Source organism: Geospiza fortis, unplaced genomic scaffold (genome assembly GCF_000277835.1).
Source record: "Geospiza fortis unplaced genomic scaffold, GeoFor_1.0 scaffold40, whole genome shotgun sequence".
NCBI lineage: Eukaryota > Metazoa > Chordata > Aves > Passeriformes > Thraupidae > Geospiza > Geospiza fortis.
In genome coordinates, this window is record NW_005054297.1 from 15973595 (window position 1) to 15994930 (window position 21336).

The 21336-nt window shown below is 33.8% G+C and overlaps 1 protein-coding gene across 2 annotated transcripts in view; it reads left to right on the top strand.

Moving 5' to 3' along the window:
- Positions 1 to 629: 629 nt before the first annotated feature.
- The window catches only part of MICU3 (mitochondrial calcium uptake family member 3), a 39655-nt gene continuing 18948 nt past the window's right edge, over positions 630 to 21336 (top strand). Inside the window, exons 1-8 of one of the 2 annotated variants that reach the window (XM_031066336.1) lie at positions 630 to 872; positions 4514 to 4545; positions 5331 to 5409; positions 8796 to 8843; positions 10205 to 10287; positions 15158 to 15229; positions 16556 to 16594; positions 18955 to 19050. In XM_031066336.1, the coding sequence (XP_030922196.1) occupies positions 824 to 872; positions 4514 to 4545; positions 5331 to 5409; positions 8796 to 8843; positions 10205 to 10287; positions 15158 to 15229; positions 16556 to 16594; positions 18955 to 19050 (498 nt within the window). In that variant the 5' untranslated portion in view covers positions 630 to 823. The remainder of the gene's footprint in view (positions 873 to 4513; positions 4546 to 5330; positions 5410 to 8795; positions 8844 to 10204; positions 10288 to 15157; positions 15230 to 16555; positions 16595 to 18954; positions 19051 to 21336) is intronic. The other variant, XM_031066339.1, reaches the window with a different exon arrangement.

Genomic DNA, 21336 nt, shown 5'->3' on the forward strand with positions numbered 1-21336 from the left:
CATATTTTCTATTAAAGGTTTGGCAGTGCCACAGAAAGATGTTAGAATTTAGAACATTTACAGTTTTGTACTACCGAGTTTACATTTAAATCAGCTGGATGGGAAATATACCAGAAACTCCTGACACAGACTCTCATAATATTTGAACCTAATGCTATATTATACTTTCGTAACTCTGGAATTATAATTATGCTTTTCCTCAGTTCCCACAGATATGGTAGCTTTACACTGGAGTATATTATGGAGGCCTATTACTATCAACAGCTGCCCTCTATATTAAGAAGCAATATAGAAAAAGTATTACTCTGTTCTCTTCTGGAACTATCAGAAGACTGAAGTAGTTCTGGCAGAGTTGTTTGAAGTCTGCCTGCTGAAGTTACAATGACTTCCTTGAGTTAAAGTTCCCCTTCTTCTATGATTCAGGAGCCAAACTTCTCTTTATTTTAATTTTTTCTTCTGAGGTTGGGTAGTACCACCAATTTCAATACCCAAAGATTGTTGCTAAAGTTGTAGAAGACTGAAAATGATAGCAGTGAAATCCCAGTTGTAGTTTCAGCTCTTACCATAGAAAAATACTTGGATATGTTTGACTTTATGAATTATCACTTTTACAGTTACAGTTCCTTTATGGTGAATGTGGCAATTGTAAATAGTAAATAAAAAATTGTAAATCAGAACCTTTTTCATAGATTGAAACTGTGTCCTTCTGTCTTTGAAGGTTACAGACAGCAGATCAGACCTGGAAGATTTACACCTTTATGCAACTCCACGGGAGCAACGGTTTCGTAGGTTTGCCAGTCTGGAATTTGAAGGGCAGCTATACATGACTCCACATGACTTCATCCAGGCTGTTACCAGTGATGAACCCAAACGTAAGCAGGAGCTTTATAATGCTAGAACTGCTAGGGAAAATGGGAAAATGTCTGTGGTGCATGTTATTTTCCCATTTGGTTTTGATTCCTACTTCTGTTTCTGGTTGCTGTATAAAACTACTGCACCTTCAGAATTTTGTGTCCAAATACATACAAAAAGTATCCTGATTGTTACTAGATTGTAAACATCGGTATGCTAGTTGAACACTCTTGTCTTAAAGGTTGCAAACAGCTCAATAGTCATGAAAGATGGCAGGTTAATTTCTGGCTTTTGCATTGACACAGTTTCTTTCTGAGCAGGCCTGTATTGCTGTACAACTCATGCTTCCTCTTTTGTGTAGTTTCTCTGTAAGCAGGCAACCATACACATTTTCTAAAAGGCTAACAATAAGATATAACATGTAACTGTATCATATTTGGAAATATGATAAATAACATGCTAAATAACATGCTTTGAGTCAGAGTTTTAGTCCCCCAGGGGATCAACTTTCTACACTTAAACATTGCCAGTCTTAGTACTATGTGTTAATTAATGAAAAATTAGCTATCCACTTTAGGTCATTTATTGTAAAATCTTTGCTTTAAGTATCAAAGAGTGACTAAATAGTAAGGTGATCCCTTTCTGCTCTAGTTTGATTTCCTGGCTCCCAGGCTTGCAGTGCATTGGTAGCAGCAAGAACTTCTGGAGAATGGGAATATCTTTGCTCAGGTGTGACATGTATAATCACCCACCTTAAGTTTTCTTAAAATTCTGTGCAGATGTTGGATTTTTCCCTTTTGTTCTGTTAACAGTAATGAAACAAGAGGAAAGAATTCAGTCATGGCACATCAGTGATCAAAACTTCTGTAACTTTTGAATAAAGATATTATCTCATTGTAACAGTGAAGACAGAAGATAGAGCTTAGATGGTGAAAACTTGCAAAACTTTGAAACTCTTACCAGAAAGCAATTTTTTTTTCTTGCTTTGCAGTTAAAAGAGAGGAAGCAGATTGCTTATCACACAAGTTAATACAAATACACATCAGCACTTTTTATCTATTTCCTCTGCTCAGAACTTCAATTCTTCCCTTTTTTGTTAGTGTGGAGTTGGGTTTCACTGTGTATGGTCATGAAACATTTGTGATATATATACTGGACATCATTAAAACATTTTGGTTTAACTCTGTTTTATGACAGTTTGATTGGCTAGACCACACTGTATGTATGGTTTGCTATTAAGATTTTTCCATGCTGATGAATTTTCTGCTTCCTCCTCTCACAAAGTATTCAGATTTTAAAAACAAAGCCAAACCAAAAATCATTAAGCTCATAAGAACATTCTGTTTATCTCATGGAAAAGGAGAAGAGATCTGGAGTTAGAAGTCAGGCACCCTTCTGAATTCAGTGTAGCAAACCTTGTTTCTATCAAAATCCTTTCTGTTCATCCAGTTCACCTCTGAGACCAAAAGCAAAACTAACTTGGGTGTCTTTTAGGTTTCGTGGTATCAGAGATTACATGGCTGACATAGCTATTTTAAAGGATTACAATTAAGTAGAAGTGGATCACTTCATTCTAGTGCAGGTCATGTTGTCTGGGAAACTGAGACAGAAGGTTGATAAATAGGAAGTAATAGCTGAAATAGATGACCCACAGATTGCCACATCCAGCTTCTCATCTCTGACTATGATAATTTTAACTTTGTACTGCAGCATTGCCAAAGTACCATTTGTCTTCTTGGCCAAGTCAATTTTCTGTCTTGCTCTGTTGAAAGTAGTACATTTAAGGAAGGAATTTTTCTAATAATACATTCTAAACATTTTATTTTTTATTTTTGGGGTAGTTTTATAAATGACTTGCAAGTTGTATGTAATTGGGTCCATTCAGGCTGAAATATTAGACCATCTATATTTTGCATAATAAAAAAAGAACATATACCTGGTGTTTTTATGAATGAAGACTAGAAAGGTCTTGAGTTTTGTCAAAAAGCAAAAATGCTCTTTGACGTATAATAATAGAAGCTCTTTATGTCTGCTTTATAGAAAAGCTAATAATATTAGGCATGAATGATATTTGTGATGGAGTGAATGTGTCTATTGTGATTGATTTACTTTGGAAATCATGTAAACTCTACAAAAGTCAAGAGGGTGTTCACTTCCTTTTTTGATTAAACACTAACTAATATGGTAAGAGTGTGTTTTCTTTTATAAAATGTAACTTTTTACTCCAGGCATTTATTACAAAAAAAAAAATATAAAATAAATGCTGTCATTAACTTGTTTCTGCCTTTATGGTGCAGGCTTTCATTTGGGAACATACATTATTTTTAAGAGTCATTATTGATACATTTTTATAATCTGAATATATGTTAAATATTGAGAAAACAAATTAGGAGAATATGAAATATATTTTTCCCGTTTGTGCTAACTATAGTAAATTTAACTTAACACTGAGCTATAAGAAATATATATATATGTGCACACAAATCTTCACTGACTTGTCTAGGAAGGAGATATGTATATAACATGTGAGACTGGGAAACTATCTGATTCAAAAATTAGATATATTTATTCTCTGAATTTTTTATGGTAGGCATAAACATGCACCAATTTATATGGCAAATGAGATTGTTTGAGGGGATTTTATTAAAAAAAATCTAATTGAAAAGCTTATGAAAATGTGTTAGCTCTTGTTATGATGTTGCCTGATATAACTTCACCATAGTTTGAATGGGATTTGTCAACAGTCTTGGTGTAAACCTTTACCAAGATGTAAAATGAAAATTTCAGTCAATTTCTAACTATGAATTGATGAAAGACCATAGTGGGTACCTCATGTATTGTTTTAATTACTTAATGGTGCATGAAGTTCATTATGAGTAAAGGATTTCTAATAACAAAATGTCTTTTGCTCTATGAAAAGAAGCCTTTACCTACCAAAATTTGTTATGGAGTTGACCACATAAAGTGCTACTTTCTGGACCTTTGTGAATTCTAGTACTCACAATGCCTTATCATAATATTGAATGCCTTATCATAATATTGAATCTGTACAAATATTTGTCTTGAGAAGGTGGTGATGAGCCTCAAGTTTTGAGTTCTTGAATGGTTGTGGACAAGTCTTGTTCAGTTACAGCTACCAAAGAACTGAGCCTGACAGAGGCTGGAAAAGGAATCTGAGGTAGTAGGAAGGGTTGAAGGGTGTCTTAGCACTTGGTGTAGTTTCAAGGGCTTTTTTTCTGTATTTGCTTTAAAAAGTATGAGTGGTCCATGAAGCAAGAATTGTAATCCAGGTCTCCTTACAATTTGCATTTTAATACTACTGCTGCTAAATAATAATTTCAGAATGTTGTTACCAGGGGTTAGCATGAATGCCCTCTATTTCCTGTTAAATGTTTTTAGGATATGTTTTGGATGTTGAAGGTCTTTTCCCTCATTGAAGCAGAGTTGGATTAAAAACTACATCTGAATTGGTTCTTTAAAGTTAGGACTTTAGGTATGTATTAAGTTAAAGGGTTTTTAATAACATAAAGACAATTACACTCATAAAGTAAGGCAAATAATTATTTGTGTAGAAAACACAGTATAGATGTATCCCAATTTTTATGACACCACATTGGCATAATTGAATTTTGTGCATTCATAATAACTTCTTTTCTTGTAGATGCTAAAAAGTGGCGATCCCTTTCAAAGCAGGTGAGCAATAATTCCTGTGTGGTCTTATAACCATACATTTTGATAGTTGATTTCATTTGTGATGTAAATGTAGAGGCACAGGAGAGTTTAATTTCTTCATTTTTGTCACTTCAGACTCAGCTAAATCCAGAATTTCAGATACTTTAGCTGCGGTGCCTGTTTTGTTGGATTTACTGACTTTCTCAAGCATCTGTCATCTTCTCCCTCAGTCTATATCTGACTGCATTTCTTAGTGTCTAGGTATAATAGGTGTATGCAAAACTGCCTGAAATATTTATGCCACTCTCTCCCTTTTGTGGTATTTAAGTGCCTCTTTTTTTTTTTTTTTCAAAAGTCCCCTGTCTGTTTCCCTGTATTTTAAGTAAAGTACATTCATATTCATGGATGAAGTTTGCTTTAGTTCAGGTCGAGTGTTTTAAAAGACCAGTTGCTCGGATTTTGTATGAAAACCTTACTGAAATCCAGGGACTTATCCTTGGCTTCAGTCAGTATGAGCAGTGGTGGGTTATTTCAGCCACAAATACATTGCATGTGTCTCTCCAGCTCAGCAAACACTTAGTATTCATGCAGATGAGCAATTCTTGCAATAATCACGTGTGCAAAAATTTATAGAGTGCTTGAGTACTTCCAAAATCCTTGTGGTAACTGAAGTTCAGTTAACTGGTAGATTTGCATGCAGTTCCTTGTCTTTTATATTGATATCCTAGAATTTAATCATTATCTATTAACTACTTAATTAAATACTGAAATATATGCTTTTAAATTTTTTAAATCTTATTTTTTAGGAGCTGAATCAGATTCTTATGGAGACACCACCGGTTTGGAAAGGATCATCCAAACTTTTCCGTAATCTTAATGAGAAAGGTGATGAAGGAGAATTTATTTTCCTGAACCAAATTATCATTCTATTAACTTTTTTGTGATGATGTACTTTAATCTGGGTCCAATTTTCAAAAATAAAGAAATTGCTTGCGGTTGCATTCTACATTTTACAACATGGAAAAGTTCCATGTAGTCTCTACAGTGTTTTAATGATGCCAGCTTCCAACTACCCTCTTTAAGTGACTGGGGACTCAGAGTTTGTTAAGCTGATGTTTAAATATTTCAGGTTCAGTTTGTTGCCATGAATGATCTGTGGACTATAGACAGAATATTCCAGTAAAGAAACAATATCTCTTTACTCCTTTTCAATAGGTTCAATAATGTGATTATTTCTAAAGGCAGTAGTGCTATCTTATATCACTGGTGAAGCATTTTGTACACAACACAAAGAGACAGTTTCAGAAATGTTACCTATTCCTTTAAACTCTGCAGATGAGGGCTTTTATAGCTTTTAAAACTCACACTATTGGTAAGTGAGGAGCCAAGAGTCACTTCCGGTCTCCTCGGTTGTATTTTTTTCTTTCTTAATAAGCTCTATCACTTCACAACAAAAAAAACCATAGGGAAATAAAACAATGATGGCTTTACAATAAAAGCTATTTGTAATAAATAATCTACATATTTCTTTGCTTATATTCAGAGTGGGAAAGGTGTGGTGGTGCATTTGAAATTTTCAAAAGCAGACACAAGTACTTGTTATAAAAGGACACTTTATGGGTGTTTAAAATAAGCACACCAGCAACAGAATTCCAATCAAATGTATGCATGTAATTGGTTAATATAACTCAAATGCAGCTCAGATTTATTCAAGGAGTAAGTAATGTGGACATACTCTCAAAGGAGGCTCTCTAGTGCATGGAGGCACTCTTTTTTCCTAAGTCTACAGCCAACACTCACAGAGAGGCAGAAATTGGCGCATCTTTGCATTGTATTTCAGTGTACTTCTTTGCTCTAGGCTGCTTTCTATATAGTTGACTTTTGAAATATTAATTGCATAAATATATTAATTGCAGTATACAGCTGACTTTTGAAATATTAATTGCATAAAAATTCAGCCTCCAAATCTGTTAAGTCAATACATTATCAGTTAAAAATGTATCTAGATGTTGCTTATTAATTCTGTAATAAAATGTCTGCAACATGAGTGGTCTTGATTCAACAGTATCTTACTCCAGTTTTCTGCCAGTGGAGTTCTACAGAAATTGATGGAATTGGTAGGACTCAAACTGTCAAAATAAGATGATAAAATTAGTATTAGACTTTAGTAGTTGGATATCTTTTCAGCATGTTTTATGAAAAAGGGAGTTCTATTGCCCAGTTTTATAAAAATATAAGAAAATATGATGAGTCTTATGAGTGATAGTGTAAATTGGTTCAAGAAATGAAAATAGAATTCAGGTCTCCTGAGTTATAATGTAGTCTTTACTTTTTTGTTTCTTACTCTTTATTTTTTAACATGCACATATGAAGCAGTTAGCAAAAGCCTATGTCCATTTATTTTGCCATGGATTTATGTAATTCAGCTGAGGCACTCTGATTTATGCCCACTGACCTTAAGTTTTTATTATGTTTTTCCCTTGAGTGCCCTCCTTCTCTTCTTTCTGATCCTAGTGTAAGTTTTTCTTTCCCTTCAATCATCATTTCAGAGCCTCTCTCCCATAACACTCAGAGCAATCAACCAGAACTATCTGTCTGCAGCTTCAATATGGCAGTGCAAACAAAAGGAGAGAAAGCTTTCAGGGCTGTTTCTATTGCTTTTGTCATACCTGTGATGGACTACTTGACAATTGCACTTTCTTCCTGTTTTACAGCAAAGAAAGTGCCATCAAAAAACCAAAAAAATATATTTACATTTATTGACTGGCTATTAAACAATGTTTTCCATCAGTGAATGAGAACCTTTGAGATATCTGATTTCTTGATAGGGGCTTGTCCAAACAGATTCAAGCAGGCCTTTGAAAACTTAATTTCTGCAGGCTGCTGTATAAAATCAAGAAGATAAAGCAAAGAGCATGTGTTACTTAAATGTCTATATTTCATCATTACTAATCTTCAATAATGTGTAAATTGAGGAAAAGAGTAGGTGGTATTAAAAAAATCATAGTAGTTTTCCTAACTAGATCTACTAGCAGTAATAAAATACTGGTTCTGAAGTCTTAAATTTCTCTTGGATCAAAAGATGGGATGTGAAGTATAGTGGAATTAAAATCCACATGAATGATACATTGCTTTTAGTTTTAATTGTACAGGTTTTTTGGTGCAAAAAATTCACATGACTGCTTACCTAGTTTGTCACATTTTCAGTTAAGTCAGATTTTAAAATAAGATATTTAAACATCCAAAGATGTGGCTGTTTTTGGAAAAACTTTTGCACCTGACTTGGACTGAAATCAAGGAGACAGCCAGCAACTTTTGAAAATCCTAGCTGATAGACATCTTTACTCTCAGGCATCTAAATACTTCTTTTTTCACTCTTTTGAAATAATCTAAGATTATGGACTGACTTAACACTTCTGGTTTTGGAGGACAGACAAAACCAATTTGCTAGAAACCAGGAACAAGTTTCCCTAGCTCAGCCTCAAAGGTCATTGGAGCTCAGGGCACTTGGGAGAGCTGCAAGCTGTTGTTTTCTGTTCTTGTTGAACTATGAGTTGCTTCTCTTCATTGCTGCTCTGGACATTCTGCAAGGTTGTCTCTTTACCCCTTACTCCAGAGCTAGAAAGGCACAAGTACAACTTACGGTACAAGACATAGTCTTTGGGTATTGACTTCAGCTCTAATTTAAATTTTGCCTTAATCACTTCTGAAGAGAAAAGGAAGTGCCATTCCACAGTGTGGTTACCTTTTGTAATCTTGCAAAAAGAAAATGCTATGAGATCAAGTTTTCAGTTAATATAGCACATGCACTTAAAAAGCACTTAATAAAGTCAAGAACTGTATTCAAATGGTGTGATCAGGAGGAAGCATGCTGAGAATCTTCTCAAAGTAAATGTTTCATACTGTTAAAGAGTATTATCGTGAATTACTGGTGGGGTTTTTGGAAAGAAAATTGAATAAATCATTTATATTAGCTTTTAAGAGTCTATCCAAATTCTGTTTAATGAGCCATGCTCCACTGAATGTCAATTTACTTGCCATGTTTAATGTACTCTTCCCCTAAAATACAAACCCAAACAAAAAGCCCCAAGCCATAGATTAATATTGTAGACCAATAACTTATTGACCAAAAATAGTTACATGCATACAAGTATGAATATGCATATGCACATGTACAAAAATTCTCCTTATATTTAGATGTAATGTTTTCAAGTTTAGGATGTGAAGACAAGATGAAACTAACATGGTTTGTGGGTTTTTTTTTTCTTCAGGTGTGATATCTTACACAGAATATTTATTCCTCTTATGCATTTTAACAAGTAAGTATTTTTGGAGATAAAAGATTCTGTACAATTTCAAAGCTCTGAATGTGTTGTTGTGTGTAAAATTACATCCCTGCATATGGAAAAACTAAACCACACATCTCTATGTTCCTCTGAACCTCTTTTGCCTTCTGGAACCTTGTGTTATGCTTTATTTAAATGCATTATTATCCAGAATACCTTTTAATGGCTGTTGATGAAGCTGTGCCATACGCTCCACCTAAACCACAGTTAATAGCTTAAATTTATTTTCTTCTTTGAAATTCCTACAAAATTTGTAGCTAAATTTGCTGAAGTTCATAAGGGTCACTGAATAAATACAGGGAGAACAGAAAGATACACATTATTACTGGTTTGTTTCATCAATTAGTGCATAATGGGCAAGATCAAAGAGTCAGTGGTAAAATATAAGGTATTTATTTCAGAAACACTAACAAAATTGAAAAATTATTCTTTTATCTCCCATAAAATTGAAGTAAAATAACCTAAACTAATCCCAATACAGACTTTTTAAAATATTTTAATGGGTGTTTTCTGGGAAGAAGCAAAGAATTTTACTTGTCTTTCACTTACATATAATTAAAAATTTTCTATGGGATTCATTAGTGGGGTTTTTTTGGACGTGAACTGGATTCCTGTTATGAATCAGAGCTGGAACTTGACCCTGAACCCTTAGTATCTTCCACTATGGGATCAATGATTCTTCCATCATTTCTTTGTTATCTGAATTAACTTTTGGCCATAATTCATTCATATTGCAAATCAGTGGGTATCCCCAAAATGTTGCCTAAAGGCTTTACTTACAGTTACCTTCCAAGTCACCATGTTTCAGAAATAAGTTCTAACCTGATCTCAGATTTCAATGGCTCTAAGCATGTAAACAAGAAAATGTTGAGTGTCTTACAGCACAACATTTACTTTGACCAGAAGCTGTGTCCTGTACCTTTTTAAAAAATCTTTTAAAGTGTCTTTTAGAACACTGTTTTTTCATAGAAAATTTATTTTCTGCATATTTCTGTTTGTAATATAAAATGGACTCTATCCATGAACTAACTCTTTTATATTATTCTTGCATATTTCATGTTCTATTTCTACTTTTGTGAGCATGCCTTCTCTTTGAATAACATGGGTGATGTCACCCTGGTTTTTTAAGATTTTCTAACAGTGTGTCCAATAGTGACATCATTGTACTCTTTTACAGATCTTATGATTTGCATTTAGTATGTACACAAACATCCTGATTTAAATTAGTTGAGGTTCTGGCTTTTATGAAGGCACACCAAATAATTTCTTAGAGTATTATACTTGCTTTCTTTCCAAGGAAATAAATAATTGAATCTTTGGCATTTTTTTGGCAGAGCCACATGCAGGTTTTCGAATTGCTTTCAACATGTTCGATACTGATGGCAATGAAATGGTGGACAAAAAGGAATTCTTAGTGGTATGTATATTTGCAGTTTTTGATATAACCTTGAAACTAATGTGATGATGTCAGTAGTCATGAGAATATTATCTACTATTCTTCACTGAATGCTTATTTGCCTGATTTAGTATAAAGAGTTATTATAATGTAAACTGAAAATAGAAGCTCCTTCTTAGAGTGCACAGGAGTCTTGTATATAATTATTTTTGAAGCTTAATTCTAGTTTTTATTCTGGATCTTCTAATTGCTGCTGTAAGTCACAGAGAGGCTATTAAAGTAACAGAAATGTTTTAGTGGTTAGCAGAGTTATTTAATTGCTCTAGTGATGAAAGGACTTGTAAAAGAATCTTTTGCTGGGAGATCACTTCACTTTGCCATTCATTCTGCTGATGATCACAAATGACCCGAAAGTATTGACTGACCTAATGTGACACCATCATCTGTTTTGGACAAGATCTGTAATGAAATAAAACATACTGTACATATATATAGTTTACCCCTAAATCCATATGCTGAAGCAATTTGCTAAGCTGGGGTTCAGTGAGTTCTTTTTACAGAGAATATTCCTACAGGGGAAACTGACTTTGACCTGAGTGATTTCCACATGCTTCGGAACAGATGGCAGGACACCTAGAACTTGGCAGTAGTTTGGTTGCATCCAAGGTTTTGTTACATTACTAATTTGAATGAAAGTATTTTTCAAATTAGAGCTTTACTCTGTTTATAGCTTGGAAAAAGCAGTTATGTAAATCCATCTTATTAATTATTTAAGCAGAGTTTATTTTTTTCAGGTTAGAAATGTAAACAGTTTTAAAAAGCCCAGACTTCAAAAGAAAAATTCACATGTTGTTGAGATTTGAAAATGAAGAATAATTTGGCGCTTGAGGGAAAATCTTTGAAAATACTAAGTTGTCCACTAGATATTCATTTTTATCATGATAAATCTTCAATATTCAATAATAATTCAAATTAAAATTTAAATACTTCATAAGTTTTCAGGTAATAGGATACACCAAGTTCAGGGGAATGATCTTGCAGTAACAAGAGGGCTGTCTTAGATTTATGTTTATTTTATCTATTTTCTGATTTCAAAAGAAATGGGGGGAATAATTAATACCATTCTAAATAAATTCCAGTCACTGATCTTTAAAAAAAAAAGAAAATACAGAAAATTGACCACTCAAAGTTAGGGCTTCTGAATTTACAATAAACTGTGTGGCTTTATGCTAAAATGTGCACCATAAACCAGTGATCTCTGAATTGTTAGTATCCATTGGTAGCAGCTGTCTGGGATTACACTGAAGCACTCAGTTATGGTAAACATAGGTTTTGCCACTTCTTTAGAAATGAAAATTTAAAATTTTATGTTGTAGACAAGATTTCTGAAGACTACACAAGGCCTTAATTTTCTACTGAACAAGTACAGATGATTAATGGAATAAAACATTTATAAGAATTGAACGAGATGTTGGAAAAATAGATTTGTGTAAAAGACATACATTTTATCTCCACACAGTTTTGTGTAGTTGAGCTTATGATGAAATACAGTCAGTACACATGAGAAAAAGCCCAGTGCCTTATTGGAAAAGATGGAGCAAAATACCAAGAATGAGACACATGGAATGTATTTAAGTGTCTGACCCCAATTTATTTAAAATAAAGATACCCTAGTTTCCTGTGTATGGCTTGTTAATTGATTCAAATAAACTATGCTAACCTTAAGAAAATAGAAATATGGAAGAAACTCTCCTTAACATGCTGAACTTAATTTCCAAATTTATTTTGGAAAGGGACACCACTTGCAAATTGTGGCACACTGATAATTTTTTTGTATTCTATTATATGTACACATCTTGTAAGGGCTAATTTTTAATAAACATCTTCTCTAATTGGAGGAACAAACCAGCAACCATTGGATTAATTAACAAAAGGAAAAAATAGAGCAAGAAGAAGAAAAAGCAAGCATCTTTCATGATTCAATTAAACAGAATGTGGTGGAATAGACTGACAAATTTGTTCTGAAAGAAAAAAGAACTTCCATTACAACAGCTAAATGGAAGGAAATTGTAGCAAGAGGCTTTGTCTTTCAGAAACTGATGCTACAAATTAAATAAAAGAAGTATTTAAAGTGGGAAACAAGGACAATAATTAACTATGGATATTACATCTTTCTTTTAACTATGCCTATTCGCATCCTGCTGTGTATTTGTTCTCTGTCATGATCCCTGGCTAAAGTTTCTCCTTATTCTTTTTTCTGTTAGCAGACTTGGTGGATAAAAGAAAGAAAGTAGAATTTTTAAATACTAGGTATACTGTCCCCTACCAATTGTAGGGGATTATTGTATTTAACAAATTTGTATAGATCAAACTTGAGTGGAGCTCTGCTTTATTAGGTGTCGGTGATCCTTCAAAAATTAAATTAGAACCCATAAGTCAGAATGTGAGGTCTGAAGTGAGAAAGACTAAAATAGATAGGTAGATAGATTTTTGTGTAATGAAAGTATATATGAAAATAGAAGTTGATTCAGTGATACTGCAGCTATGATAGAACTGGCCCCAGAACATACATTTGGCATCTTTACTCACCTTACTTGAATATGATGTATCATATCCTGTGTGCCTGAAAGGAGACTGTTCAAAAGTTGGCATATGAACTACCCCAACATTTGGAAAATATTTATCCGTCAATTACAGGCAGCTATTGCAAAATTGGTAATAAATGCTATTCAGTTTTACAAATAAAGAGACTTTTAAGAGCTTTGTTTAGGGATCACATGTTATGTGATTCTTGAGGAAACAGTGTGTATAGTGAAGAGTTGAAAAAGGCCTTATTTTTCTGGTAACAGCTGTATTGTTTTTGTAAACTAATTTCGTGGTGTTTGTGCTTTGCTTTTTGCTTATGTCATAGGGGTGAGGTCAGGGAACAGAAGGATTATGTTGCCTTGTTACTGGAGATCTTGGTTTTGCTGCCTTCAGCAGTCAATCTCATTATCCTGTTTCAAACAATGTTCCTATGAAAGTACTCCTAGACCCTTTTTGCATTCACTTTTTTTCAGTCACTGGTATCCTATAGCACTCTTTCTGAACAAAAGATCCATTTCCAGAAGTTTAGCAAGGGCTTTAATAATACATGCAACAGAATCCTACTTCTTTTGCCTCTGTGGCAGGGGAAATACATCCAAGGATGCCTTGCTTTTTACTGATCTTTTTGGTTTTTCAATTACTGCCACTCTTCTCTCCTGCTTGATGGCTTGTCATTTCACTTTTCACAAGGGATTTTCTTTCTGTTTCTCTCTGTTCATTTAACTTTTTTCTTTGCATTGTTCTGGGTTGTAAACTTTGTAGTACTCTATCCTATCAAGGCTCTTTCCTTGTTGGCATAAGTTACAGTAACTTGTGTCTGTAAGTTTGCAAAAATAAATTGAAAACATTTACCAAGGTCTGTAAATTTATCCCATACTCAAAAATAGGTATTGTGATACATAAAATGTTCTGGTCTGTATTTGCCTGATAGGAAATTCCAGAACTCAGTAGTCAATTTTGGAAATTCATAAAATGTTGTTTATTAATTAGTTTTGTTTATAAATGTAGTGTTTGCTACTTAATCACTAAACATTTAATTCTTTCATTTCAATGTTGCCATACCCCTGCAGTAAGTTTTGCTGATCCCTTTGTCTTACTCATCTGCCTTCTCTGAAATAAAGATATCCTGAAATTTAGTTTGGAAAATTTCCTTGCAAAATTTATCACATACACTTTTTGTTTCACATTCCAATCCCTGTGGAGCTCTGTTTACATGCCATTACATGATCAGGTTTTACCAGACTTCTGGTAGGTAAAATTGCTCCTTTGAAAGGACTGCCACAATTGTGTCTGTATGCCAAGGTGTTTGGTTCTGAAAATACATATTCTAGGTTGGTCAAGTTTCTCAGATCAGGGTTTATTCCTTTTCCAGCCCACTTAGAGGATAACAAATGCTACATGAGACAGTATGATATTTTCACATGCATTTTTTTTTAAAGGCTGAAGATCCAGTAGAGACCTAGATGGTATCATAGTTAATACTTTCTTCTGTTGCTAAACACTGTGAGACCTTTTTCTAATGGTTTGGGAACATTAATTGGTATTACTATAAATAAAAATACCTAAATAAAACAGATACTTGCAGAGAAAGATAAGTACAATCCAGTTCTTACTCTGAAGACTTTACAAAAATAAATATGCTTAAGAATCTGTATGTTTGAAATCTTGTATTTGAGGTTTTCTCAGAAGTCGTGTTTAAAGCTCTTCATGTTGAGATAGTTGTGAAAGGGGTATTTTACAAGACCTGAAGGTATTCTTTGAACAGACTTGAAAAGAAAGGGTACTTGATAAATTACTCTTGAGTAGTAGTTTGTTGCTGCTGAAGGGGAATATTTCACCCCCACCAGGTGTTTCTACCCCTCCCCTATGCCAGCAGGAGTAAGAACTGATCAGGTTGGGAACTAATGTGAAAAAAAGATTGATCCAGCTGACTACATAACCACAGAGACACTAATTAGAACCTGACACAAAAGGAAGTGCCTGGAGGTGGTGAAAAGGGTGAAACTTCCCCTTTTTATATTGGCCACATTGGCTAAATAGGACATTCTTGGTGTTGTGCTCCCAAGTAGAATTGCTACCCTCACTTTGTGGAAAAAATACTTCCTTTTTCTTTCTGTATGATGGTTTAAGTCACAGAAGGAACATGAAGGCATGAGTGTGAACAACAAAGCATCATTGAAACTCTGATATTTCAGTAAAGAACTGCATTTAATACTGTTTGTAATATTCCTTATGATGAAGGGTATTGTTATGTATGTGAAAACAGGCTGAACACTAAATGTGAACAAAATGGTTTGGTTTTTAGCTCCAAGAGATCTTCAGGAAAAAAAATGAGAAGAGAGAAAAAAGAGGAGATGAAGAAAAACGTGCAATGCTGGTAAGTAAAATCAGAAAAGTTGCATCTGGTAGTTTGTTTGCTTTTTTTTTTTATATAGTACAAAATTATGTATGTATATATTTCACTGGTCACTGTTTTTAAAACACTAAATTCATATTGTTAGAAGAATAGGCATAACTTCACATGTAGAAAAAAGCAGTATTTAGCCTAAACTGCAGCTACTGGAAAAAAAGAGTAAGTGGTTTATATGAAGTAAAAAATAGTGTTTAAATACTGTAGTTGATGTTAAGTCAGTAGAATTGATTCCATTTGGAGTTTTGAAGTCTAGGGAAAAGTAAGTAGTAATGAGCCAGTGTTACTGTCTCTAACAGTGAGAGATCTCAGTGGGAAGACCAAGTTACACACTTGCTTTCAGAATTAACTGAAGTTGTTCATGTAGACCTTCTGAACCTGGTGCTTGTTATCCACATAGTAGTTTTAAAATAGATTATGAAATGTTACAACTGAACTTAGATTTTATATTGAAATTTAAATTCTTACTAAATAATTCTTGTGACCAATGCAAAATATATTAATCTGAATAAATTTTTGTGGAATATTGAGTACTCACATAATGTCAAATTTGCATTTCATGCAAACAAATAAAAAGGTAAGTCAGAACTAAATGAGTCTGTGGTGGTTTGTCTGAGGGATGGCAGCAGTGACAGGTATTTTTACTGTTGGAAAAGTAAATATCAGGGACAAATCTCTGCCAAGCAGAGAGCAGAAAAAAAAACTATGTTAATTTGCAATTTGCATGTTTATGGAAAAAATTCCTTATTATAAGAAATATTTTGACATATCAGCGGAGCTTCTCAGTGTCCATTATATTTTTGCCAACATCAATGCTCAGTCTCAGTTCTTTGTCCCTGAAACCACAGGAAGTATGATTTTCAAAAATTATTACTTTTTAAACCTTCCCTGAGAAAAAAAGGACATTTTTCTTCCCACCCAGAGAGACCTATCCTGCTCAGCTTTTCAAAACTGTAGGTCTGTTGTTGAATCAGAGACTATTTATTTTGAACAAAGGAAACTTATACCTAAAGGAAGAGCTTTTGGAGAACGTAAAGATGGCAAAATGGCACATAAGCCCTGAGGGTGATCTCTAAAAACCTGTACTTCTCTTTTGAAAATTTGAAGAGTAAGACTGAAAATAAACCATTTTTTTCTTCACTGTCATATTGAAAACAAATAAACAAACAATAATAATATATATAAATTAAAGGTTTGCTTGTCTTAACCTATTCTGTTGTCTTTTTTTCCCCCTTCTTTTTTCTTCATTCTGACATGTGATATTTGGCTTGGCCCATTTTTGCTGTATGTCAGCGTCTTCAACTTTATGGATATCATACTCCTACTAACAGTGTATGTACTCTAATTATTTTCAATTGATGCAGTCTTCACCAGTGAGATGAAATAATATGCTATAAGAAAATCTGTTGTATTTATTGTTTCCATCAAGTAAATTATTTCTGCCTATCAGTAAAAATGTGAGGAATCTTGACTTGCATAAAAGATTGCTGCATGCATGCTGAACATGCAAGCCTATCAGAAGGAAAGGTTGCTCTCTATTTATATGAAATGGAGGAAACAGTATTTTTAAGGGAAAGTACAAATACGTTTCAAAAAACTGTAGACATATTTTTAAATAATGTGTGAAATTAAGTCATCCTGCATGAGTCATTTGATCCATCTCTTTCTTTCCTTGTGTGTAGTGTGAATAATTAGTCTGTTGAATCTTTCACCTCTTTATTGCCCCCCAAAAAGAAACCTGAAGAGAACTTTCCTATTTTTATGCTTCAGCTACAGAACAAATACATTAGAACTTCCAGTGCTGAACTAGGAAAGGATTTTACAGAAAATATTCCCTGTATTACTTAGGTGACAGTAAACTTCTTTACAATAATTTTGAGGGCTGAAAAAGAGAAGCAGAAAGAGATTTTCTGAGGTTTTCAATGTTGTCATCGTGACCTGATTAATTTCTGGATCATGGCAGAAGTAAAACAGTTTTTAAAAAACAGACGGATTTTATGTTTAAATAGAAGAATTCATCTTGTGGCATTATTGTGATCTTCCAAGTGAGGGGATCGGATGCAGGAGAATTAGATGAGTAGTGAAATTCCAGTTTTAAAATTTGTTTCATTATATAATTCTTCACAGAAATGCACAGCTTTATTTCTTGTGAAGCTGGCACCTACAGTTGGAGCAATATGCAAGAAAGAAGTCTGTTGAATTAAAATGTGCAGTTGACATGATGTGCATACTGCAATGATGTGAGAAAAATGAAGTAGAATATGCAAGGCCTTATGATTCAATAGATTTCAGATCAGGCTTTATTGCAGCAAAACTTGCTGGACAGTGATTGCCATATTCCCATGCTTTCTCCCATTTCAAACTGAAACCAAACTAGTTAGGTATTCTACTTATGTAATTTTCAGCTGCAGTAAAAGCATCTCCTGGACTGAGCCATGTCCAAGCACTTTATCAAGATAATGCCCAGGTGTGTGCCGTGTTTTTTGCCCTCCTACTATCTGAATGGAGATCTCCATGCAAAGGAGACCCAGGTGTATAGGAATTCAGTAAATCCCTCATCTCCAAAAATAGATATTTTGGGGTTCTATTTCTTCTACTGAAACAAGAAGTGTAGCAGTCTTTTGTTTTCCTGGATGTCCTGAGGAGTTGAAGATACCCAGGTTCCAAGGAGATGCAACCCTAAAATGTCTGGGATAGTCCAACATGCTACCTCATGCATGAGGCCCTTCTCCTCACTTCATCTGACAAATCAGTTCTATTTTTTTAAAATGTGTTGAGGTCCATAGGCCATAAAAAGCATATAGTGATGTTTTAAATGAGTTAAATATTTTAGTATTTTCATTTGTGTAGGTCAATTCTTTCAAGTCATGTTCTGGTGCATACTGCATTTGTGTGTGAGACTGCTTTGGCATGTACTGCATGAGTGCTTTCACTGGCCAAATGCCAACCAGAACATGATAACTGTGATGTGATGCATGAAAATGGAAATGAAATGTGCACAGCCAGAAGTACTAATTCAATTGACTAAAGTAACTCCAGTAAGAGAACAAATTCAGTGAATAGTTAAAATAGATAATTATAGAATTGTATGCATAAAAGAATGTGGTGTTCATTCTCATGACAAGGTTAAGTTTGATCATCAGATGTGTATAGTGTTTTCCTGATAAGTATGTTACAGTTGAAGCTGAACTTACTAGGCTTGTTTTTTGCCTTTCTTTGTTGGTGCAATGATGTCATCATAAAGATTAGATTAAATTATTTTATATAACTAATTATATAGTGATATTTTTATCTTACCAATGGAAAAATTGATTGTATAAGGATATGAATTAATATTTTCTGGAAAACCAGAATTGATAGAAAAAAACACTGGCAAAATGCTGAGTTTAAATGGCCATTTTGATATGCACTTTTAGTAAATATTTTCACTTCTCCTTTCTTGAATTTATTTTGTTTGAGAAGATGGAGTCAGTGATACTTTTGGTGCAGCCAAGAGCATTAGGGAAATAGCTGTAATAGACCAATGTTCCTTTCATTTACACAGTGTCATGTAACTGGTAAAAATGTCACTGTTTAGAAGCAAGAGAACTAAGCCCTGATTTTGAAGATCAGTTAGAAAATATTTTAAAGTTTATAAATGGTTGTTCCATTGTTTTTTGTTTTTCAAACAATTGTGCTTCTTGAAACTGCAGGTTCTTAAAACAGAAGGAGAGGACCTTGTCCCCAGAAGCTATTGGGATACTTTGAGACGTAGCACAAGCCAAGCACTCTTTTCAGACCTTGCGGAGGTATAAGACAACCTCTCTGGTCTCTGCTCCATAAACAGACTGCTATTTTATTTATTCTGTTCTGATTGCTTTCTTACATTATGCACCCTGTTTCTTCTTTTCTTTTTAATTACGTTTTTGTTTTAAACTTCAAAGTTCTCAAATCAAACGCATTTGGTTCTCTACAGTGTGATACTTGAAGGTTGTCTTTTCCAAGAAAAAGCAAAGTGATCTTCTGGAAGAGTTGGAAGATGAAGTCTTGTTCAGTCCTTCAGAAACATTTTCTAACACTGATAGTCATGGCAGTTCACAGTTAGAGAAGTAATTCGAGAAACCTTTGTCATTTAGGTGTGGTCCAGTAAAACAACTTTACTGAGAGATGTAGCCCTTTAAGCTTTTAATCTTTATGCCTTAATGTGCTTTTTATGTATATTATCAGAACCAATCTTCACAAAAAGTATAATGCAAAGATTGTTTTAATTATTAGAGAAAACCAGGAATGTTTTAAGGTATCCAAAACATTGGTCCATCTTTTTTAATATTACACAATCATTATGGAAGTCTAGAAGTACCACTGAGCTGTCAAATTAATCTCCATAATGCTTTAAATTCTAATAAGTCTTGTTTCGTGATCTGCTTCTAGATAATTGAGTAAGATATTTCTTTGTATTTATAATTTCAGAGGGTCAAAAGACTAGATAATTTATGCTTTTCTGTGCCCACACAGTGAGAGTAATGGCTCTGCTGGTAGTGGCATTAAGAACATAGAACTCACTGACTCTGGTCTCAGAGTTCCATGTTTCCTAAGCAGGATGATAATGAGAAAAGAACAAGGAACAAAAACTGACCTCCAGAGTAAAACAGTCTCTTTCCTTGGTTTGGAAGCAATGTGTGCTTCACATTGAAAGTAATTAGTGTTTTGTCCCTGCTGTTCCTCTGCAGAAGCTATTGAATAACCTGAGGACTTCAATGGACTTATTTCTAATTTCAAGGCTTAATTCACTTATAGTCCCTTTATATCAGTCTGCTGTTCATTAATTTTCATAAGGATTTTTCTTTAGTGTTAATCTTCATACTCATGATTGTGTTTATAAATGCAGTCATAGCACTCTGGTTAAATTTATTTGAATTTTAATTATGGGCCAAACAAAAGAAGGTATTTGATTTTTCTTTTAAGGTAGAACCTATATTTCCTAGGTATCAAATAAGCCTTTTCTGTATTTCTCTTGGCTTGTGTTCATTTGCCCTTCAACAAAACAAAATGTAGTGTTACAGAATTGAGTTTCACAACAATATCCATAGTAATATCCATAGTAATAACATATACCTATTAATCTTAAATAAAACAGTAGACCCAGCATATCTTCCCTTGCTTCTATGCTCATGAGCTTTTGAATTGTTAATCCAGTTATTAATCCTAATTTATTCCACCAAATTTTAAAATCCAGAATATCAGTGCTCTTGTCTAGTCAGATAAGGAAACAGAGGGGAGAGAAGGCTTCTAAATTCACTGATTATTCAAGAAGCTTGGGGCATTGCATTTTCTGAATGAAATGTCATCTTAATTTACAGCTAGCTGGCATTAATAAAGTCCCAAGTATAGGTGGACTTAAGTTTGGAAATCTCTACACACATTTAATTTGAAGAGAGAGAGGTTTTTTAATATCTGATGCCTCAGACTAATATCTGTAACTATACTGTAATTGAAGCTTAATAGCAGCTATACTTAATAGGGATTTAAATTCTCAGTAAAGTGTATAAAAAGCCTGTGTGCTCACTTGTGAATCATTTTATGAAGAACAATCATGTTCTGCATTTTCTCCACTGACAATTTCCCACTTCTCACTGTAATTATCTTTATCTTGCTTGGTTTGGACCAGCTGGCTTTCATCCATATTCTTATCTCTCCCAGGTACTCTTGCATCCAAATAATATTATAGCTATTTGTAGTGAGAAAGTGGCATAAAGCAAGGTGACACTGGGACCTGTGTTGTGTCATAGGCTTTTGAGAAGGCTACGTGTAAGTCTAAAGTGAGAGTAAATAAGTTTTGTTGCTATGGGAATCAAAAGGTCTCTTTAGAGAGTAAAGTTATTTACCACAAGTAGTTTTTCTAGGACAGTGTGTAATACTGTTTTTGTACTTACTAATTTAGCAACTCCACCATCCTGTTGGAATATTGCAGTTATCGCTAAATTCACTTTTGGGGTTTATTCTTAAATTACTAAGTGAAATTGGAAATTAGTAGGTTAGTTGTCACTGTTGGAAAAATCAAGAGTTTTCAGTAAGAAAGCTCTTATTAAATCAAA